General features: G+C 38.4%; 2 protein-coding genes across 4 annotated transcripts in view; both read left to right on the forward strand.

The window, feature by feature from the left end:
* CPB2 (carboxypeptidase B2) overlaps positions 1-18,021 on the forward strand; it is a 48,208-nt gene extending 30,187 nt beyond the window's left edge. Inside the window, exons 7-11 of the mRNA XM_039254360.1 lie at positions 547-657; positions 3,407-3,500; positions 9,764-9,966; positions 13,661-13,748; positions 17,765-18,021. Coding sequence (XP_039110291.1) covers positions 547-657; positions 3,407-3,500; positions 9,764-9,966; positions 13,661-13,748; positions 17,765-17,949 — 681 coding nt within the window. The 3' untranslated portion in view covers positions 17,950-18,021. The remainder of the gene's footprint in view (positions 1-546; positions 658-3,406; positions 3,501-9,763; positions 9,967-13,660; positions 13,749-17,764) is intronic.
* Positions 18,022-18,762: 741 nt separating this feature from the next.
* ZC3H13 (zinc finger CCCH-type containing 13) overlaps positions 18,763-20,036 on the forward strand; it is a 96,677-nt gene continuing 95,403 nt past the window's right edge. For all 3 annotated transcript variants that reach the window (XM_039254362.1, XM_039254364.1, XM_039254363.1), the window contains exon 1: positions 18,763-19,098. The gene's annotated coding sequence lies outside the window, so the exon portion shown is untranslated. The remainder of the gene's footprint in view (positions 19,099-20,036) is intronic.

Consider the following 20,036-nt stretch of genomic DNA (forward strand, 5'->3'; position numbering starts at 1 on the left):
GGGAATATTAGGTTTTGAGAGACGATCCTTATTAGCTCTGGAATTTTTTGTCCAATAAGCAGGACTCCAAACAGAAGGGGTAAGTGAGGGTTTCAATGTGTGTTTCATAGATTTATTGAAAGAATTAAAATTAAAATTTTAACTCCCCAAGTTAAAAGGACAATGTAGAAACTATCTAGTCATGTCTGGGCATAAGACAAAGTTAGTTTAAACTCTGATTGATATTATTGAAAGAGGAATGGAATTATATCTAGGTTAGAATTCTTTTTGTTTCTTGAAGAAGAAAATTTAAGAAAATATATGGTTCTATTTTCTGCCTCCAATAAATAAGACCATTTGTCCCATGTCCAAGGCATTCACCACCATTTGGCAGCATAGAGCCTTAAGTTCAAACTTTTCAAGGAATTAATACTCTTACTGAAATTTAAATATGCAAATCTAAACATACCAAATGACGTCTTAAAAAATAAAACGCATAAAAGAAACAGACTAAGTTTAGAAGGACTTAAAACAGATATTATTAAACATACTTGGTTTAATTTGTAGGTAACTCAATTCTATGGGAAAGAAAACCTGTACACCAGTCTTCTGACACATATGGATTTCTATGTGATGCCAGTAGTTAACGTGGATGGTTATGACTTCACATGGAAAAAGGTAGGTGAAGGCAAAGAAAACAAAACATATCCTTTTTGGGGGTACAGGATGCACAGATTGAATTATTCATAGAGTCCTGGATCTTGGCACAATGGTTTTATTTAAAATATAAATATTTCTAAATTCTTATTATGGAAAAATTTCAAACATATTAGTGGGAATAATTGTATAGTAGATTCCTTTGTACCTATCACACAACTTCATCAATAATCAGCTCATGGCCAATATTTTCTTGTCTATATCCCCAGCCCAATTCTACTTTTTTCATATTATTTTGAAACAAATCTCAGATACCATAATAGCTCTTTTTAAAAAACAGAGTACAATTACACCTAAAAGTTAACAATACTTAATATCAGAAAATGTCCAATCAATATTTAAAGTTGCAATTGTTTCATAACTTTTAAAAAATTTTTCTTTGATTTGGGATTCTATTAAGGCCAATATATTGTGATTGGTTTAGATTTATTTTAATCCATAAATTGTCCCTCCGTCTACCTCTCTCTCTCTTTCTCTTTCTCAAAATTTTCTTTGCAATTTATTAATTGAAGAAAAGGTTTCACATTGTCTGGATTTGCTAATTGCATTGCCATGTTGCAATTTAACATTCCTCTGTCCTCTGCATTTTCTGAAATTTGAAATTTGGATAGTAGGAGATAAAGCAGATTCAGATTTTGACTTTTTTGTCAGGACTATTTCATAGTGATTCTGTGTTCTACATAATGTCTGGTTGTATCTCCTTTCGTGACATTAGCTATCATCAGTGCACAATGCCTAGATCCATCCATTCTTACTAAGAATCATTTGAATAGCCTTTTGATTCATAAAATCATAGATTGCAAGATTGAGAGAAGCATTTTCACTGCCCCTGCATTCTGACAGAAGCACATTCTGACTGATAGGTGAATTTAAACCTTAGGATCCTTTAACTCAATCCTAAGCATCTAAGTATGAGTGAGTTGCCTAGGCAATCTCATCTATACTGAAAACCATTATCAGTGGTATTTCTAGCCCATCAACATTATGATTCAGGAAAATTACTCAAGCAATGGAAGTACAGTCCTTTCTAATTTAATGAGGAGCACATAAAAGCATAATTGAGCATATATAAATTCAGAAAAGGCTCCTTGAGCAGGACATATAAACAGTAAAGGGAATGAGAATAATCAGAGTGATTGGAAACATACAGGATTAAACAAAAATTGTTTCATGGAAGAGAAAGAGGTAATTTTTGCAGAAGAAATGGGTGGGAATGGTGAAGATTGATTGAAAAAATTATCTCAAGTGAGAGGAACACTAAATAAAAGCTTGTAGGGAGGACTGGACAAATCTTGAACTGAATAAGTGAGAAATCCCTAACATAGTACCTAACACAAATTTATGTCCCATAAATGATCACATCCATAGATTAATATTATAATTGACTTATCCCTTAACCTGAATCAGAGTAGGTTCAGCCATCCTCTAGATATTCCTACTCTCTCACTGTCTTTATGTCTTAATACTGCAAATTAGTCTCTGCAGTGTGAGAACCTAATTTCTCCAAGGTGATTCTTGCTACAAAACCAAATGCCAGCGGGTGGAAGTGGACTAGAAAGGTTGGCAATAAAGTTGATGAGAGTGGGGGAAAGGTGCAACATTATCCCAACTTCAGGTTTAAACAAAGTCTGTGCAACTGTGTATGTCATCAAATTTCCCAGTTTGTCCCTAAGAACCCAACGGGGAGATTTGCTTTATGTTTACACATCAGGATCGAATCAGTACAATCAAAGGAACTATCAGGTTAGAGGTATCTTCACATCTCGACCTCTTGACGCTTTTAAAATTTTTTTAATGTTTTTATTTATTTTTGAGAGAGTGATAGAGACAGCATGTACCGGGGAGGGTCAGAGAGAGAGGGAGACACAGAATCCAAAGACAAGCTCCAGGCTCTGAGCGAGCTGTCAGCACAGAGCCTGATGCGGGGCTCGAACCCAGGAACCGTGAGATCATGACCTGAGCCAAATTCAGACGCTTAACTGGCTGAGCCACCCAGGCGCCCCCTCCTGATGCTTTTAAAATGAGAGAGTTGAAGTCAATCTAAAGAGAGCATTGAGGGGTGCCTGGGTGGCTCAGTCAGTTGGGCATCCTACTCTTGATGTGGCCTCAGGTCAAGATCATAACGGTTTGTGGGATTGAGCCCCATGTAGGGCTCCTTACTGACAGTGCAGAGCCTGCTTGGGATTCTCTCTCTCCATCTCTCTCTGCCCTTGCTCATGCACTCTCTCTTTCTCTCTCAACATAAATAAACTTTATTTTAAAAAGGAATATAAATATAAACATATAAAACTAAAAGTGTAAATAGGAAACAATAAAGAGAGCATTGAAACTCATGACATAGGGTTTTAATTTTAGTTGAAACACAAAGTTATTTTACTTTTCTCAGAAAGAATTAAAACTGAAGCAAACAAGACTAAAGAGAACCAATAAGCAGCCTAGCAAAGCCAAATGAAATTTCCATCGGTATAAGTCAAAGTTGATTAAATATTACCATTTCATTTGGTTCAGACTGAAATAGCGTGGAGTGAACATGATTGAGACCTGGATAGAGGGGGGACTGTGAGAACAGAACGCTGTGAAGACAGGGGCGGGGCAGAGTGCTGGCTTTGCAGGACAGACACACACCTCTGGTTACTTAGGCTTTAGAAGTCGTGTCTTTGCTTGAACTGCAAACATGGCCATCTTGGTTATCAGTATTTTGTTTATTTAGAATCGAATGTGGAGAAAGAACCGGTCTTTTCATGAAAATAATCCTTGCATCGGAACGGACCTGAACAGGAATTTTGCTTCCAAACACTGGTGTGGTAGGTTGTTTGCTTTATTTCTAGCAATGTTCATTCATTTAAAAGGGGATAGTCACAAAGCAAGGCCTATTAACTTAAAGTGATTACAGGGGAGGCCTATCTGAGTCCGGAAATAATTCTTTAGTTAAATGCAGTGTGCTGTAAATATGTACAACTTACCTTAACCCCACCATGCTTCCATTTCATCTTTAAAAAAAAGAATTTGGTGGGCACCTGGATGGGTCAGTCGGTTGACTCAGGTCATAGTCTTACATTCATGAGTTCGAGCCCTGCATTGGACTCTGTGCTGACAGAGCCTGCATCAGATTCTGTCTCCCTCTCTCTGCCCCTCCCCAACTTGTGCACATGCATGTGTGTGCATGCTCTCTCTCTCTCTCTCTCTCTCTCTCAAATAAATAAACGTTAAACAAAAGGAACTTGGACCTGTTCTTTAAGGTCCCTTTTAGCTTCAAAATTCTAATACTCTACTTTTCTAAAATAGTAATGAAGTGACTGTTAAAAATCCTACTTTAATGAACAAATAACATTCATCATCAGAGTATCAAAGACCAGGGTAGCTTGCATATCTCTCCTTTTTAATTGCATAGGAAAGTGTTTACTTCCACAGCATTCAACTTATGTCTAGCATAGTGGAGGTTTATCATTTCTTAATTTGAATGAGTCAAAGTACTCAATGGATATTGATTTAGGCTTTCAAGAACATTACCTGAGGGCACCTGGGTGACTCAGCTCGTTGAGTGTCTGACCCCTGATTTCAGCTCAGGGTGTGGGATAGAGCCCCTCGGCAGATGTGGAGCCTACTTGGGTCTCTCTCTCTCTCTCTCTCTCTCTATCTCTCTCTCTCTCAATCTCTCTCTCTCTCTCTCTCGCTCGCTCTCTCCCCTCCCACCCCTCTCCCCTGCTCCCATTCGCTCTTTCTCTAAAAATAATAATAATAATAATAACATTGTCTGTTCTCAGGGAGATAGGTGTTAGGTGTTCTCACACTCCCCTATTGTATTTCATTGTTACTACATTTAAGAAACAGCTACAGAACAAAACTAAACCTGATCATAACCTTGAATCATCTTTATTTTTGGAAGTGGGTACCTGTGGCTCTGTGGGAACCACAAGATACTGAAAGCTATAGAAGCCACACAACCTGTCTTCTGATCACCCCTTTGCCCTACACAATGCTATGTACGTGATTGTACATATTTCCTTTTAAAAAAGAAGAGAAAATTCGTGATGTTGAACATTTCATCATTGTATCAGAGCAGATGTGAAAACCTTACAGTGGAGTCCTCACTTTATTTCCTTATTTCCTCCTTCTCTAGGTGAGAGTCTCAGTGAGGGAAGGGACCACTATGCATTACCTCGTGCAGTGCCCGGTGCACACAGGGTTTGCAGAAATTAATTAAATGAATATAGGAATGAACTGGTTGTTCTGGGAGAGCTACAGAAGTAGTAAGCAAGCGGAGGAAGGAGCCGCTAATTTTCCCTCAGGCTCACCCCTTTTGTGATTCAGGGATCCACTGAGTGGTTTCTCTATGAGAGCCATTCTTAAGATTGTCCCATAAAAGTACCACTGCTGCCCAAAGACTGCCACAGCAGTGATCATTGGGCAGGGGGTCAGAGAGGCAGCAGCGAATATGAATATGTGGTAGATCTGAATAGAGCTGGTAGTTACTAAGCACGAAGATGTTTACATATGCCTCCCCCTGGGTTTCATTATCTGTGTATCCGGGGTGGAGAATCCCAGACTCAGAAGGTCAGATCCCTTGCTTAAGAGCACAGACTTAGGAAGTGGCAGAGCTGGGTTATGAAATCAGGCTGACCGATTCCAAAGTTTTCAAAATTCTTGTATGTCTGAGAATCACTCTTCTGTTACAGGTTCCCTTCTGGAACTTCTTCTTTTATCTTGAAGCTCTTTTGGTGCTCTATTTTACATAACATTTCTTAATGGTGAAGCCAGTGGTACCTAATTTGAATAGCAAAGACATCAAATATATTCTGTTACTGCCTTAGAAGAAATACCATAGGCCACTCTGAGGCAAGGTGCTTCATTATTACCCATCACCAGAGTTAGAAACAGAAACAGAAACAACAAGCAAATAAAAAAAAAAATAATTGTAAGGACTCTTTTTTTTTCCAGTGTTCCAGTATCTCTTAAAATTTTTTTAAAGTGTTTATTTTTGAGAGAGAGAGAGAGAGAGAGAGAAATAGCACAAGTGAGGGAGAGGCAGAAAGAGAGGGAGACACAATCTGAAGCAGGCTCCAGGCTCTGAGCTGTCATCACAGAGCCTGAAGAGGGGGCTCAAACCCAAGAGCCCAGAAATCAGAACCTGAGCTGAAACCAGAAGCTTAACTGAAAACTGGAAGCCACACAGGCAAGCCCCCATCCAGATATCTTTTTAGTAGTATGTAAGCAAGCCAGTGAGAAAGAACTAAATCTCTCTTCCTTGTGCCTGCAACTAGAACATATCTTTATACTTTTTTAAGAATCTAAAAGAGCACCTTACTTTTTAATGAGAAATGACATATCAAGCCTGTTTATTTATTTCATGTTCATTTCCCCTTCCTCTGTATTAAAATTGTGTGTGTAGTGTGTGTGCATGTGCATGTGCGTGTGCGTGTGTGTGTGTGTGTGTGTGTGTGCATGTTGGAGTTGGAATGGGGGTAAGGCTGTCTTAGACTGATCAGGCTGCCACTAACAAAATACCGCAGGCTGATGTCTCCGACAAGATAAATTTATTTCTTGCAGATCTGAAGGCTGTCATCAGGTGTCATCAGGGTAGGTTTGTCCTGAGGCCTCTCTCCTTGGCTTGCAGATGGCTACCTTCTCACTGTGACCTCACATGGCATTTTCCCTTTGGGCACATCTCTGGTGTCTCTCTCTTTCCTTAAAAGGACACCAGCCATATTATTTCAGGGTCCTACCTTCATGACTTCCTTCAACCTTAATTACCTCCTTAAAGGCCTTATTTCCTTTTCTTTTCTTTTTTTTTATTTTTTAAATTAAATTTTATTTTTTTACAAATAGTTTATTGTCAAGTTGGTTTCCATATAACACCCATAACACCCAATGCTCATCCCCACAAGTGCCCTCCTCTATGCCCATCTCCCCCCTCCCACCCACACCCATCAGTCCTCAGTTTGTTCTCAGCATTCAAGAGTCCCTCATGGTTTGTAAAGGCCTTATTTCCAAACATAGTACATTGTGGGTTAGGACTTGAGCACAGGGATTTTGGGGAGACAGAATTCAGTCCATAACAAGTAGTATTTTGTGAGGACTTCAGGTCTCAAACTTCCTAAGATAGATCCACTCATTTTCTAAGATGTTGAGTTAAACTACAAAGTTTTTGTAACCAGCGTACAGTGGCAAATCCTTTATTTCTTTCCAGTGAGACTGTAGTAGTTTTTAATCATTTTATGGTGCTAAAACATAAATAACATAAAATTTGTCATTTTAGCCACTCAGTACACTAAAGCATTAAGTGTATTCATCACCAATACACATTTCCAAAAGTCTTCTTCATCCCAAACAGAAGCTCTGTGACTATTAGGCAATATCTTCTTATTTCCCACTCACTGCAGCCCCTGTAATTTCTACTTTACTCTCTGTTGTGTGAACTTTCCCATACTAGATATCTTTTTATTCCAGCATTCATAGATTAGATCATGTTTGAGCTTGAAGGGACCTAGTAGACCAAGCACTACAAGTGGAGCACCTTCAGCTGAAAGAGATGAAATCGCTTGCCCAGATCACCATGCCTGTTTAAGAGCAAAGCAGAGTCTCAGACTCCAGTGTCCTGACTCTCCATGAATCTTTCTACCAAAACACTTGAAATCTCTAGAATGACAATCACAGAATGAGAATCTGAGGCTGCACTACAGCAGTAACTAGCCACATGTGGCCCTTGAACACTTGAAATGCGACTTGTCTGAATTGAGATGTGCAGTGAGTATAAAATACACACCAGATTTCCAAGACTTACAGTGAAAGAAAAGTAACATACAATATGTCATGAATAATTTCTATATTGATTGTGTTTGAAATGATTGTGCTTTGTACATATTGGATTAAATAAGTTGTATCATTCAAATAGGTTCATCTATTTCTTTTGAAATACATGGTTATTTGAAAACTTAAATATGTAACGTGTCTTATGTTTCTATGGGACAGCTCTGGTCTGAGGATTCATGTTAGGGTATCACCTTCTCCTTCATCTCTTTAATGTCCCTCCATCTCTACTCCTAACATATAATCTCTATTCTCTAGAACTATATATCAGGGGGAAAAGGGCAGGAGTAATCAAAGGAGATGGAACTATCAAAATAGTTTGTCTGATCACATTACTGGTTAAAAATACAAATGGGCGGGGGTGGGGTGGGGGGGAGAGATGCCTGGGTGGCTCAGTCGGTTAAGCATCTGACTTTGGCTCAGGTCATGATCTCACTGTTCGTGGGTTTGAGCCCCGCATCAGGCTCTGTGCTGACTGCCAGCTCAGAGCCTGGAGCCTGTTTCAGATTCTGTATCTCCCCCTCTCTCTGACCCTCCCCTGCTCACACTGTCTGTCTGCCTGTCTGTCTGTCTCTCTCAGAAATAAATAAAACATTAAAAAAAAATACAAATGAGGGGCACCTGGGTGGCTCAGTTGGTTGAGCATCCAACTCTTGACTTCAGCTCAGGTCATGATCTCAGGGCTGTGGGACTAAGTCTTGTATTGGGATCCATGCTGAGAGTGGAGCCTGCTTAAAATTCATTCATTCAGCAGTCAGTCAGTCGGTCTGTCTGTTTGTCTCTCTCTCTCTCTCTCTCTCAAAATAATACAAATGAAATACTTGGAAACGCCTTGGATTTTCTTGTGTGGAAAACAATGTTTCACAAACATTAAGATTGTTTCTATTGAAAATAAAAGGAGGAAAGCAGAGCAAGCTTAAGTAAGGTAGGAAGGATGTGTAAGGACAATGGAGTAGCCCATGGAACCCCAGGAAAGGGCACCGAGCCTCAGAAACAGCTTGGAACTGGGCCTGAAGCACTGTTGTGGGCTCTGTCTCCATTCATCACTGCAAAGCACAATGGTTTTTTTTTTATTCCAATCCACATGATGATGATGATGATGATGACGACGACGACAAAGACCAAGTGGAGGAAAGACCATAGTTACTAAATACTTAGTATATACAAGGGACATGCAAAGCACTTCATATATATTGTATGGAATCTTCATTAAATCCACATTTAATGTATAATTTTCCCATTGAGCAAGTAAGAAAATCAAGGTTTAGATAGGTTTAAAACATTTCACCCAAGGCCATGTAGCTATTAAAGGGCAGCACCAAGATTAGAATCAAGTGATTGGGTGATTAACAATATGCCACTTGGCCTCTTATTGTAAAGGGTCCTTACCACCCAGAATGTTCACTTTAAATCTCCCAAAACAAGATTGCCAAGAGGATTAAATGAAATACTGTGTGTACATCTTCGAGTTCAGGTCAGCTGGTGGTATTACTTGTGTTGTCTTCTTTGTTCTAGGGAGTAGCTGAACGGACACTAGAATCTTTGTCTCAATATCATGTTATCAGTGGAGGGGTTCAGATTGACAACACAAGTCAAGGACCTAGTTCAAGATTAATCAACTGTTTCTAGGAGGGTCAGAGGTGGCTCCCTGAGGCTCCACCCCTGTGAGTTAAAGAAGAAAGGTGAAGTGTTAGGAGACAGGCTACCATCCAAAGTGATGTATACTATAATCTCTCAAAAGGCTGAATAAACATTACTCTGGCCCCAAATATTACCATCTTTTTTTAATTTACCAAACCTCTTTAGCAAGTTAGAAGCACTACTGAAGGCAGACTTGCATAGTCTGAGTTCTCAAATGAGACTCTTCTTTTATGGGCTACATTGATTAGTAATTTTCAAACTACAAATATCAGAAAAACCAAACTCACATTGGATTAAAGAAAATGGGGTTTCTAAAATATGGGATTTTTTTCTCTCACATAACTACAAGATTAGAGGCAGGTCTGGCATCTCTGAGATGTTCTTAGCCACTTTCACAAGGGGCACAAGATGGCTGTCCCCAGGCAGCAATTGTTGGGGTGTTTGCTCAGAGGGCATATAAACATCTGTTTCAATAGAAACATAAATATGTTCTTTACAGAGCTCTGTCTAATCAGTTTCTCTAAAAATGTGACACCATAGACATTAGGAGCATGCACTGTTAGGGAAATCACAAATTGCAATAGGATATGCTAATCCCACTCTATCAATTTCACTTCAGAGGAAGGTGCATCAAGTTTCTCGTGCTCGGAAACCTACTGCGGCCTTTACCCTGAGTCAGAACCAGAAGTGAATGCAATGGCTAATTTCTTGAGAAAAAACATCAACCACATTAAGGCTTACATCAGTATGCATTCATATTCCCAGCAGATACTCTTTCCATATTCCTATAATAGAAGCAAAAGCAAAGACCATGAGGAACTGGTAAGTGCTACTTATTTTTTTTCCATTAGCATTTCAGAAATAAAAGAATACCAAGTTCAAGAATCAAAAGCTGGTGGAAAAATTCTCCTTTGGAGGCCAGATGGAAAGATGCTTTATATTTTGATCTCATTCTACTGAGAGTCACCCTGGGTCATGGTTCACTGAGGGAATATAATGAATGGGTCCTACTCTGTGAACAAGAACTTCAGTCCAGCAAATGGGTATCTAAGAACATAACAGACATACTGCTTGAAGGTCATGGGGGGAACCATTCCTCATGGAGCTGATCTACGTATAAAGCCCTAAAGCAAGGACAAGAGTCTCTGGAATTGTGGGTCTGTTTTGTGGTACCCAGCTTTCAACAACAGATAGATCAAGTCCTGGTACATCACTCATTAATTTGATGTCAACATTGGGAATTGTGTACACACTGTCCTCTCTAACCCTCTGGCGGTTGGTTTTATTAAAAGCACCTCCAATTTCAACATTGCAGCAAGAGCCCTTTTTTTTGGAATGTAGTGAATGATACAGAAGTTCAAAGAAGACTCATTTAGTCTGCTAACCCCTCACTCCTTTTTGGTCCCAAATGTTCTGTGTTTGAGTTGATGGCAAAGACTGCAAGGGTTTTGATGGATTGTAGCTATGATTGGCCAAATTCTCACCCCAGATGCCTTCCAGACAATGGAAGGGTTATGGCAACAGTCTGATTCTTGCCCAAGTTCTGATCTTTATGTAGTGGTTTATTTCTTGCTGACTCATTTTAATCTGGCTCTCTTTCCTCTTTCTATTTTTATTTTTTAAAATTTGTATCTATTTGTTTTTGTTATTGAAGTATAGTTGACATACAATATTATATTAGTTTCAGGTGTACAACATAGTAATTCCACAGTTCTACGCTTTATGCTCACTGTAGTAAATGTACTTACCATCTGTCACTGTATAACATTATTAGAATATTTTTGACTATATTCCCTATGTAGTATTTTTTAACCCATGACCTCTTTATTTTATAACTGGAAGTTTATACCTCTTAATTTTCTTCACCTTTTTGATCCATCCTCCCAACCCCCTCCCCTCTGTCAACCACCAGTTTCTTCTCTGTATTTATGATTGTTTCCATATTTTTGTTTGTTGATTTGCTTTGTTTTTTAAGATTTCACATGTAAGTGAAATCATACAGTATTTGTCTTTCTCTAACTTACTTCATTTAGCATAATACCCTCTAGGTCTGTCCATGTTGTTGAAAATCTCATTCTGTTTTATAGTTGGGTAATATTTCATTGCGCACGCGCACACACACATACACCACATCTTAATCCATTCAGCTATCAATGGATACTTCAGTTACTTCCATAACTTGGCTATTGTAAATAATGCTGCAATAAACATAAGGGTCATGTATCTTTTCAAATCGTTGTTTTCATTTTCTTTGGGTAAATACCCAGTAGTGGAATTACTGGATCATACGATATCTCTATTTTTAATTTTTTGAGGAAACTCCATAGTGTTTTCTGTAGTGTTCACCTCAATTTACGTTCCTACCAAATAGTGCATGAGAGTTCTTTTTTGTCCACCTCCATGCCAATACTTGTTATTTCTTGTATTTTTTATTATACCCTTTCTGATAGGTGTAAGGCAATATTTTGTGGTGGTTTTGATTTGCATTTTCCTGCTGCATGGTGATGTTGAGCATCTTTTCACGTATCTGTTCATCATTTGTATGCCTTCTTTGGAAAAATATCCATTCAGGTTCTCTGCCTATTTTTTAATCAGATTATTTGTGGGGGTTTTGTTTGTTTGTTTGTTTTGGTGTTGGTTTTATGTCCTGGTCCTCTATCAGGAATAAACTATAGCCACATTAAGGGCTAGAAGTGGCTGATGACAAATATAATGTTATTGGCACCTACTGAAAATAGCTCTTTTAGAACCTAAATGTACTTGATGCTTGCAATTATTTCTTTTCTCAAAGGAAAACTTTTATGGAAAGCTCCTTTATTGGTGTTATCCTTGAAGAAATGAAAGGGTATTTATTATGATTTGGAAATAGAATTAGTCTGATTTCCCCTTATTTTTGGATTACTATTATCACAAGTATTTTGTTGAGAGTGATATTGTGTAAAATCTTGTGTTTGGTGGACACAAAAAGAAGCTTTCGGAAGGACCTTGCCCTTTAAGAGAACATGATATGGTCAGGGAGCTCAGCCACTAGTGAACGTTACAAGTACCTGTATTCCAAGTGCAGTAACTACTAAATAAGTTGGCACAGATGGTGAATCCTCAATTCTGACTGGGCCAGCACAGGGTGGCCTCATTAAAACTATTCAAAAGTAAAGGCTAGAGAAGGTTGGGGATAAAGTCCCTGTCCTTGAGGAATTTATCATCTCTTAAAAGTTCACATACTCCAAAGAAAAAATAATAACGAAGGGCTATTGACATCAAAGAACAGATACACTTTCAGCCAGAAATGGGAAGATAGGAATTCTACAGGCACACAGGGAAGGGAGGACATTCAAAGCTGAGGAGATGCGTTCTCCACAGGAAGCACGTTCAGGGGACCGTGTGGGTGTGAAAGTGGAGAGTGACGCCATCAGAAAGTATATGTGGTCAGCTTGTTTCCATGTCAGAATAAATTTGTGTTTTATTCTGTAGAGAGTGGAGCTCTGTTACAATTTTTCTGAACAAAGGAATGGTACAACATAACATGCACTAAATTCCTCCGGGTTATTTTAAGAGAGTGACAGTGAATACTAGCACTAACTTCATAAAAGATCTGGATAAGCTAGAAACAGTTGTAGTAGAACAAGAGAGTTACTCATTAGTCTGTTGCTTCATCCTGGGAACATGATCCTTTTTGTGTGATGAGTCTTTAGGAGTCATTAGGCATTTTACCCAAGAAGAAAATAGAGTTTGTGAGAAGGGAATGAAGTACGTATTAGGTATACAAAGTATTTACAGAAGCTGCATTTAAAGTTTGGTGATGATTTTGTGTAGGAATAGGGTAACCCCAGTCTGTTTGCCTTCAGAATACAGTTATACTTTATTTTATATAATAAATAAACTCCTAAAAAAAGCATGTGGGAATTATTTTTTCTTCAAGTTAAATAAAATTTTCAATGTATTAGAAGAGTCTATATTTAATGCCACCCAACTGTGATTTCTATAAAACAAAAAAACATTTTTAAAAGTTTATTTTTTCTTCTTACTACACAGATTTTTCATATATACAGTTTTTTCCAGCTTTGTTAAGATATAACTGATGTTTAACATTGTGTAAGTTTAAGGTGTACAATGTGATGATTTGATACACTTCTACATTGTGAAATGATTACCAAAATAAAGTCAGTTAACACATCCATCGCCTCGCATAATTACAACTTTTTCCTTCTGTGCTGAGAACGTTTAAAATCTACTCTCTTAACAACTTGCAAGTATATAAAACAGTGTTGTTAACTATAGTCTCCATGCTGTGTGTTAGATTCTCAGAGCTTCTTCATTTTATAACTGGAAATTTATATCCTGTGACCAACATCTTCCCATTTCATTCACCCCTAACCCCCTAGCAACCACCATTATACCTTCTTTTTCTTCACATATACAGTTTGATTCATTTAATATATGATTTTCTTTAATAAACTCTACCTGTCTTGCTCCAAAGCTGCACATTAACTGAAATTTCATATTTTATTGATTTCAGTCTCTAGTGGCCAGTGAAGCAGCCCGTGCTATAGAGAATACTAATAGAAATATCAGATATACACACGGCAGTGGTTCGGAAAGTTTGTGTAAGTATTTCTCCTTAACATCTTGAAGAACTGTGAGGTACTAAAGAAGTCTATGTGTTTGGTTTTTCTGTGTGGATTTAATTTTTTCTAAATATAATCTTTAAACAAGGTCACGTGTAAAACAGTTGGATTATAACAATTAGAGATGGGAGCATGTTAGCTATGACAGAACTGAACAAGGCTATATTAATATATGAGAACACTGAAAAGAAACCAAAGAGGTATTTAAAAAATCATGTTCACTGCTATAGAACAGAGATTATAGAATTGGCATCATAGTAGTTGAGTGAAGCAGGAAAGTTCATAAAGGATTAAAAAATACATAAGATACCAACGGCCACCATATAGGCCTGCACAGGTTGAACACTAAACAAATCTAGAGAACACTGTTTACATTAGATGCTTGATAGTGACAGGCTGTGCTCATTACAGCATACTATAGTTAAGTGTCTTTTGCTTGTATCATGCTGATGATAGCTTGTATATGGCAAACTCTTAAGAAATATTTTAAAATTTAATTTCTGCTGTTGGTAGATATTTATGAGGGACTCCTTTTCACCCACATTGGGATGACAGATAATGATTTTTATCCTGTGAAACTGGAGGGGGAGATGGGGAAAGAGGAAGAGGAAATAAGCATGTAACCAGGTGTCCACAAACTACGACCCATAGGCCAAATTCAGCCCATTGCTTGTGAGGCACAGGCTTGTGAGATAGGAATAGTTTTTCCATTTTTTAAATGGTTGAAAAAAAAACAAAAGAAGAATGAGATTTTGTGACACGTTAAAATTATATAAATTCAGATTTCCGTATCCAAAAATAAAGTTTTATTTGAACACAGAGACACCCATTTATTTATGTATTGTCTATGATAGCTTTCATGACAGTAGTATTGAACAGTTTTATAACAATTTGTGGCCCACAGAACCTAAGGTATTTACTATCTGGTCCCTTCACAGGAAAAGTTTGCCAATCTCTGATATAAACAACTAAATAGTAAAATATAGTATAATCCCATTGATAAGTGAAGAAAATAAAATAGGCTTAAGGATCTGAGGATGACTGCAAGAGAGAGAAGCTACTTAGCTAAAGTGACCTGGGAAGGTCTCTCTCTGTAGGTGACACTTCTGGGAGATGTACCTGACAACTGGCTGCCAAACACTGGTGTCAGAGAAAAACCGAGGAGAGGGAATGGCTTGTGTAAAAGCCCTGAGACAATATTCAAAACCCCAAAGTTTTCTTTAACAGGTATGATCTACAGGAGTATAAAAATACATTCATCTTAATAATTACATTCATATGATTTTCAATAAATTGCTTTATCCCTGGATGTCCTTTTAGTAGGAAGTCCAGAATCTTCCTCATCCTCCTCAACTACCCCAAAATGTCTCAGAACAAAGAGGGATCAGACTGGTCTGCATGGTATCTGTCTCTTGCTGTCACTGGTCCCCTGCTACCTTTGCTGACCCAAGTCCTTGAACTGTCAGAGAGGAACCCCATACCTTCCTTTCACAATTCAGAGCTTTCTTGATTCCCATCCTCTTCTTTATCATTGTTCCCCAAAGCATAACCATAGAGCCTCAGGGCTGAGGAGCTTTAAAAGCAACTTTCTGCTGTGGTGAAATCAGTCTATCCCTACATATTCATTCATTCAGGATACATCTAAGTGGTTGTGTGCATAAGCACAAGAAAATGTCTAGAAGAAGAAATGCCAGATATTGATAGTGGTCAGAAATATTTGCCAAATAACATATTTAATCCACTGCTGATGGATATTTCTCAGTATTAGAAACAATGCTTTGGTAAACATCTTTGTAGTTAATTCAGGTACAGGAATTAGAGGCAGAAATGATCACTTTACATATTATAAGATTATCTATCTGGAAAACAGTAGAAATCAACCAAAAATGCTAGTAACAATCACAAGTTGAGTAATGTTTGGGGCACCTGGATGGCTCAGTTGGATAAGTGTTCTGCTCTTGATTTTGGCTCAGGTCATGATCTCATGGGCACGAAATTGAGCCCTGAGCTGGGCTCCATGCTGGGATCCTGCTTAAGATTCTCTCTTTCCCTCTCCCTCTGCCCCTCCCCTGAGTACATGCACAAACTCTCTCTCTCAACAAACAAAACAAAATCACAAAAGTTGAGTAAGGTGGCTGACTATGAACTAAATATACAGAAATCCAAAGCTCTCTTATATACAACAAAAATAATAATCAGGTAGAAAATAAAATGGAAAAAAAGATCTTACTACCCCTTCATATTGTATACACATACACATGAACACACATATACATACTGATACATACATACATGTGAATTCATTGTCAAATGTATATATGTGTCTACACACACAAATAAATCCATATATCTATGTGAAAAACCTAGAAAATTTTACTGGTAACAATAAAAGAAGATAAATACAAGGAGAAATGCATCATGTTTTTGAGTGGGAAAGCAATATAAAAATGTGTCAGTTGTGCTAAATTCCTCTGTATATTTAATGCAATTCCAATGAGCAGTTAAATGACTTTGAGCTTCATTTGAAGGAATAAAGTTGGTAGAACAGCTTGTAAAATCCTGAAAATTGAGACTAATAGGAGAATTTGCCCCAACCAGGTATTGAGGCATATCATAAACTTATAGTAATTAAGACTGAGGATCAGAGCCTGGAAGAGATATATCAACAGAAGGGAATAGTAAGAACAGAAAGACACTTAAATATATAAGGGCGTCTAGTATCTCATAAAGGAGGCCCTTCTAAGAATGTTGGTTATTCAATTAATAGGGTTGGAAAATCTGACAACTTACTTAGAAAAAGAAATTAATTGATTACTAACATGCCTTTCTCCAAACTAAATTCCAGATAAAATATTTTAATATAAATACACTGCCATAAACCAAGTTGAAAGCTAAATAACCAAATAATAAAAAAAGCTTACATATTACACAAGGTGAGTCACACTAATATCGCTGTTATAGACCACCTATAAAATGAATCGAGTAGAAAAATAAACAAGATATAGAGTAGAAAAATCAAGCGGAAAAATATATAAACATGGACAATAAATATACCAAATAAAATGTTCAATTCAGCAGTAATCAAAGAAACAAGATGATTCTATATTATTTTTCACCCATAAAATTGCCAGAAATGCACAATTCCTGTGGATGGCATGGGAAGGGAAGTGGGCATATTCAGACCCTGCTAGTGGAAGTGTAAATTGGTTCGATTCTTTTCAAGGTTTTTTGGCAACATGTAGCATAACTGTAAAAAGTACATACTCTTAGGAAGGTAAATCCATTCTAGGAAAGAATATTCTAAAGAAACAAAGAAGCAATTAGTAAAAACAAGAAAGTTCATTGTAAGGTTGTTTATATTAATTAGAAATTAGAAGAAAATCTAATGGTCTCCAAGTAAATAATTATATCTAGCTTTACAGTGTAATGCTATGGGTCATGAAAAATGATATTATAGATTTGAAGTCATTAATACATAAATCTGGTCAGATAGATCAGGTTTAGAAATTTTACAGGGCCACCTGGGTGACTCAATCAGTTAAGCCTCTGACTCTTGATTTCAGTTCAGTTCATGATCTTGAGTTCTTGAGTTGGAGCCCTGTGTCTGGCTCCCCATCACTGACGGTGCAGAACCTGCTTGGGATTCTCTCTCTCTCCTTCTCTCTCTAAAAATAAATAAACTTTAAAAAAGAAGAAATGTTACAAAACTGCATGTATAGGATAATCTTATTTATGTAGGGAAAAAATGATGTTAAAGCATGCACTGGGGGGAAAAAGGCACTAAAATATTAATAGTGATTATTACTCCTTGGCAGGGTTTTGAGTAATTTCTTCTTTAACCTGTTTGTCTTCAATCTCCATTTCTACCCGAATCTTAGATTAATAATCAGAAAAAAAATCAGCGCTATTTTTATTTTTAGGGGAAAAAATTCCATTTTGCTAGTTAACTTGAAATATCTGAATTTCAAAAAGTAATTTCTTTTTTCTTCTTGTAGACCTAGCTCCTGGAGGTTCAGATGACTGGATCTATGACCTGGGCATAAAATATTCGTTTACAATTGAACTTCGAGATAAAGGCAGATATGGATTCTTGCTGCCAGAGCGTTACATCAAACCCACTTGTACGGAAGCTCTTGCTGCTATCTCTAAAATAGTGGGGCATGTCATCAACAATGTTTAATACCCTTGATTTTTCCATTCTTCTCCCATATTTTAATTTACTGGTTCCAAAAAGACAAAATCATTGTACCAATTCTTTTTAAAGTTTTATCATTAGTTTTAAGAAAAGGTTTTCCTATTCCTTGGTTTTGTCAAAGAACAAAATAAATGCTACCGTAAAATTAAGGCAGAAAAGGGCTCACATTTCTTTTTTTTTTCTAAAAAAATGTGTAAGAGGCTAAATTCGAATTTTTTTTTCTTTGATTAAGGACGTTTGACCGTCGACCTCAAGCGATTTTAATAACTAATTTCTAGATCATTGGACCACAAAAGGAAAGGTGGTTAGGACATTAAAGATTTCTGCTCCAAATTTTCAATGAACTGCCTGTGCCTTTAAAAACAAAACTGTGTCTCGTTTGCTCCACTGTAAGAAGCGAAGGCCCAGAAAGCGGAGGAGTGTCAAACACAGTACAAACACCGTCTATCACTGCTCAGTGAACGTTGCTGAGCAAATGAATGAATGGCTGTAGTTATTTTCAACAACACATGTGGCATTTTGCGCATTTACAACAGCTGTTTATTGCAAGAAATTATGTAATAAAAGGAGTAAACTCTTTCTCTTAGATTCCCTTTTTATTGGAAATTTTGGCTCCCCCCGGCTCGGGGACTCCTCTCCACGGAGCCCCCACCAAGCACAGAGGTGATCATTTCCAATGCACTTCCAGGAGCCGACGTTACGCCCGGGGGGCGTGTCTCCGAAGGGGCGGTGCCTGCGCGCTGACGACTAATCTGGAGGCCGGAAGCTGCCTCAGCTGAGGGGGATCAGGGCAAACAGTTGACTTCCGGCGGCATTTTGAGTCGGTTCTCCTAGCGGCCTGGTAGTGTTTTCGTCGCCTTTTCTTACCTTCCACTCTCTCTTCGTTCTTTTTCTTCCTACGTGTCAGTCTAATTTGACCCTGGCAAGGGGCGGGCGGGTTCTACTTCTCAGCCACCCTGGGGACCCCTCGCTAGCGGAGGGCCGGTTCCCGGGAGTCGCGCGCGCACCTCCTTCTTCTCGTCGTCGTCTTCCCGGGGCCCGGCGCGGGGACAGAGAGTCGCCTCCCCCGCTCCTCGGAGCGGTGGTGGCGGTAGCGCCTCCAGACTGAGCTTGCAACGAGAGCTCGGGGAAGAGGTAAGCTTGAATTGTGCGAACCGGTATGGGTATCGGGGGAAAGGCGTTGGGCGTGGATGGCGAGGCCCCGAGTTTGTCCTCCATCTCCGCTTGGGTCACGCCAGGATTTTGAGCTCTGCTTCAGCATCCCACCCTTAACTCTGCCATTGCTCCCTCGGCTCTGGCTTCGTTTCTCGCTTTTGTTCTGATTCCTGCGAGTTTGTGTGCGGAGTCGGGTCGATTCAGACAAAAACCTGTGCCGGGACACTGTTTGTGGGCTTGGGAACCCTTGCGCAGTATTCGCATTTGTATGCGCTGCAAGGGGGCAGGAATGTGGTCTTAGATTTAGAGGCTCCCTCTTTACGCATTTCAGATCTATGAGGAAAAATTATCTCGCTGTTGGTTGTATTTGGTTTTGCTTATTTCCTGACTGGTAATTGAAGGACTTGGGTCTAGGAGGTTGAGGAGTGCTACTTTACATTACCTAGGGAGTTATTTTTGGCAATTATCTGTCAGAAACCGGGGAAAGTGGAGTGAACGGAGAGGGTCTGTTGTTTGGCATTATCTCTTTCCGAACAGGTTTAAATAATTTATGTGGCTGGAAAAGTATTCAAAGCTGATATTACTTGAATGATATTGGTAGGTTCTTGTTTGTGGAGCGTAGTGTCCTAAGCTTTTGAGTTATATTACGAAGTTTTCAGATAACTTGAACTACTCTGAAAATTAGAGACGTATACTATCCGAGACATTTTTGGGTTTTTTGAAGAAACAGTTTTAAAAGTTTGGAAAATATCGTCACACTTCAACTAGTCAAAGTCCGTGATACCGTTGCAGTTAATCTAAATGTTTATGCAGTACTCATGCATATGCATATGGTGCCGGAGTTAGCGGAGTCCAGTTCTGCAGTGTTCGAAATTACTGGCTGTAGTACCTAAGCGACAGTATTGTGGAGAGTTTTG

The sequence above is a fragment of the Hyaena hyaena genome, unplaced genomic scaffold (genome assembly GCF_003009895.1).
Source record: "Hyaena hyaena isolate Hyena2069 unplaced genomic scaffold, ASM300989v1 scaffold_483, whole genome shotgun sequence".
Classification (NCBI taxonomy): Eukaryota; Metazoa; Chordata; class Mammalia; order Carnivora; family Hyaenidae; genus Hyaena; species Hyaena hyaena.